This window comes from Suncus etruscus, chromosome 1 (genome assembly GCF_024139225.1).
Source record: "Suncus etruscus isolate mSunEtr1 chromosome 1, mSunEtr1.pri.cur, whole genome shotgun sequence".
NCBI classification, from domain to species: Eukaryota; Metazoa; Chordata; class Mammalia; order Eulipotyphla; family Soricidae; genus Suncus; species Suncus etruscus.
The window spans coordinates 48243491-48245969 of record NC_064848.1 but is presented as its reverse complement, the minus strand read 5'-3'; the positions used below and the strand labels follow the sequence as shown (position 1 = coordinate 48245969).

Genomic DNA, 2479 nt, shown 5'->3' with positions numbered 1-2479 from the left:
ATCTAAATTATTGAATTATATCCCTTTATTATCACATTATTATTATAATTATTGACTCATGTATCATGTAATTGACCACTATTTAATGACATTATTTTTTAAAATTTCATTCAAATTTGCTTTGAAAGACAAGCACAAAATCAGGAGCAAGTGCAGCCAAGCGACTTACTGCAGGGCTCCCAAGACTCCAGCGAATTTGAGTTGAGCTCAAATGTGTTTGTTTGTTCGTTTTATTGATTTTGCTCTTTTTGAAAGTTTGGGACCACACCAGGCAACAATGCTCAGGGGGTACTCCTGGCTCTACACTCATGTTTCTACAGGAAACATTCCTGTTCAGGGGGTCGAATCCGGATCCGTCCCACCCGATGGAAGATGGACTGTCGCTCGGGTTCCACTTCTGTGCATTATTAAAGCACAAACTGTTCTCCTACGTCGACAAAGGTCTCCAGCGTCCCAGCGACCCAGCGTGGGACAACGACACTCGCTCGCCCTCTTGTGGCCATCTGCAGAATCCCGCTTTTCAGGAAAAGGCGCCTCCACTCGTTCGCAAGAGCGCGCCTCCTCGCGGACACTCAGAGAATAACTGAACTTGGCGATGGTCGGGAGGTACTTGCTGGTGATGGCAGGAGTGATGCTTTACTTCCTCCCTGCTCTTTCTCAAACATTGGTCAAGAGGCTGGAAAAGACGGAAATCTCCACGCTTTTGAGTCAGCTGCAAAAGAATTCCACAATTTCATGCATAGCTGACAGAGAAGACTTCCAATTTCCTTTGAAAAGGGAAGATCTCATGCAGATGCGGAGGGAGCAGTTCACCTGCTTTCAACAACTGATGCTCGAGCAGATCTTCGCGCTCTTCAGCACCGAGTACAGCCTGGCTGCCTGGAACCAAAATCTTCTGAAGCAACTACTCTCTAATCTTTATCGCAGCCGGAAAAACCTGGAACCGGTAGAACAGAGCAGCCTGGCATGTCACTCTTTTGGAATTGCTCTGAGGAAGTACTTTCGAAGAATCCACCTCTATCTGAAACGAAAGAAATACAGTGACTGTGCCTGGGAGGTTGTCAGAGTGGAAATCATGAGATCCTTCTGGCTGTCAACCACCACATAAATCAGATTTAGCATTAAAAATGAAGACCTAGAGTCACTTGATCCGAATCTCGATGAGGAACATGCCAGCTCACTGTTGCACGTGTCTATGGACATTTGAAAAGTCCCTTTGTCATTTTTAGTCCCAGAATTTATTGATTTAATTCAGTAAATAATTTATTCATGATATTAGTTGAGCATATGGTGAAGAATATATCAGGACTACCTGTTCCTCAAATATAATCATCGAGATTATGTATTCTTTATTTTTCAATAAATTTTTACCATATTTATAGTTATTTTTATGCTATAGGCTATTATGATTTATTAAAATAATAAATTTTGAATATTATTAGTCCTTTCTATTGTAGTGTTATTTAATAAAATTTCAAAGAGCAACAACCAAGTTTTTATTTGCCCACACCTGGTGTTGTTCAAGATTTTACTCCATGTTCTGTGCTCAGAAATCACTTTCCTAGGGGTGTTTTTTTTTTTTTTTTTTCATCCTATTTGGTCCCAGAAGTCAAGGCAAGTGTCTTAAATGCTGTACCATCTCTCCAGCTTTGAGTATTTCTAATTTTTTGTTGTTTTTTGGGCCACACCCGGTGACGCTCAGGGGTTCCTCCTGGCTATGCTCTCAGAAATCGCTCCTTGCTTGGGGGACCATATGGGACCATATGGGATCCAACCAGGTTAGTCCTGGATCAGCCACGTGCAAGGCAAATGCCCTACCTCTGTGCTATTGTTCCGGCCCCATATTTCTAATTTTTAAAAAACTTCAATCCTATGTGTTTCCATTGATTTACCCCAGAATAGTATTTGTCTCAGGTCCTGTGGGCTCAGGTTCTAGCTCTTTCAGAATTTGGAATGCTATAGAATTCAAGGAGTCTTAGAAAATATGGGAAATGATTATCCTTATATTAGAAGTGAAATTGACCTACGTCCAGATGATGGTACAGAGGCCTGTGGGGAGTGGTCTGCTAGAGGGAAGAGGTAAGGACTGGCAGTATTTACTGGCTGACCTGAGACCAGTGTTTTTTCTCCCACACTCTCTGGTACTGATTTACTGAATTCATTTTTTCTTTTATATTTCCTTCATATTACTCCATCTTGCTCATGTCCACATGTATTATTGGTCCTCATGTGTTTTCTAGCCTCAAATTTTATATTAGACTGGGAAAATCACAGAGAGGAAAGTCTCTGTGAAGAGGAAATTCTACATTTTTCAAAATGTTGAAAGCAGAAAACTGTGGGAGTGAATGTTCTGAGTAGCATTTGGGAGATTTGGCAAATTGCTGCTCCAAAAATGAAATGTAGGCAAATCAAGAAGGAAATATTGGGACCTGAGAGATAGCGCAGTAGTAAGGCATTTACCTTAGAAGCAGGAGGATGG

General features: G+C 41.3%; 1 protein-coding gene across 1 annotated transcript; it reads left to right on the top strand.

The window, feature by feature from the left end:
- Positions 1 to 595: 595 nt before the first annotated feature.
- On the top strand, positions 596 to 1108 carry LOC126003691 (interferon alpha-7-like). Its single transcript, XM_049770061.1, has one exon. The coding sequence runs from the start codon at positions 596 to 598 to the stop codon at positions 1106 to 1108; it is 513 nt and encodes a 170-aa protein (XP_049626018.1).
- Positions 1109 to 2479: the final 1371 nt, after the last annotated feature.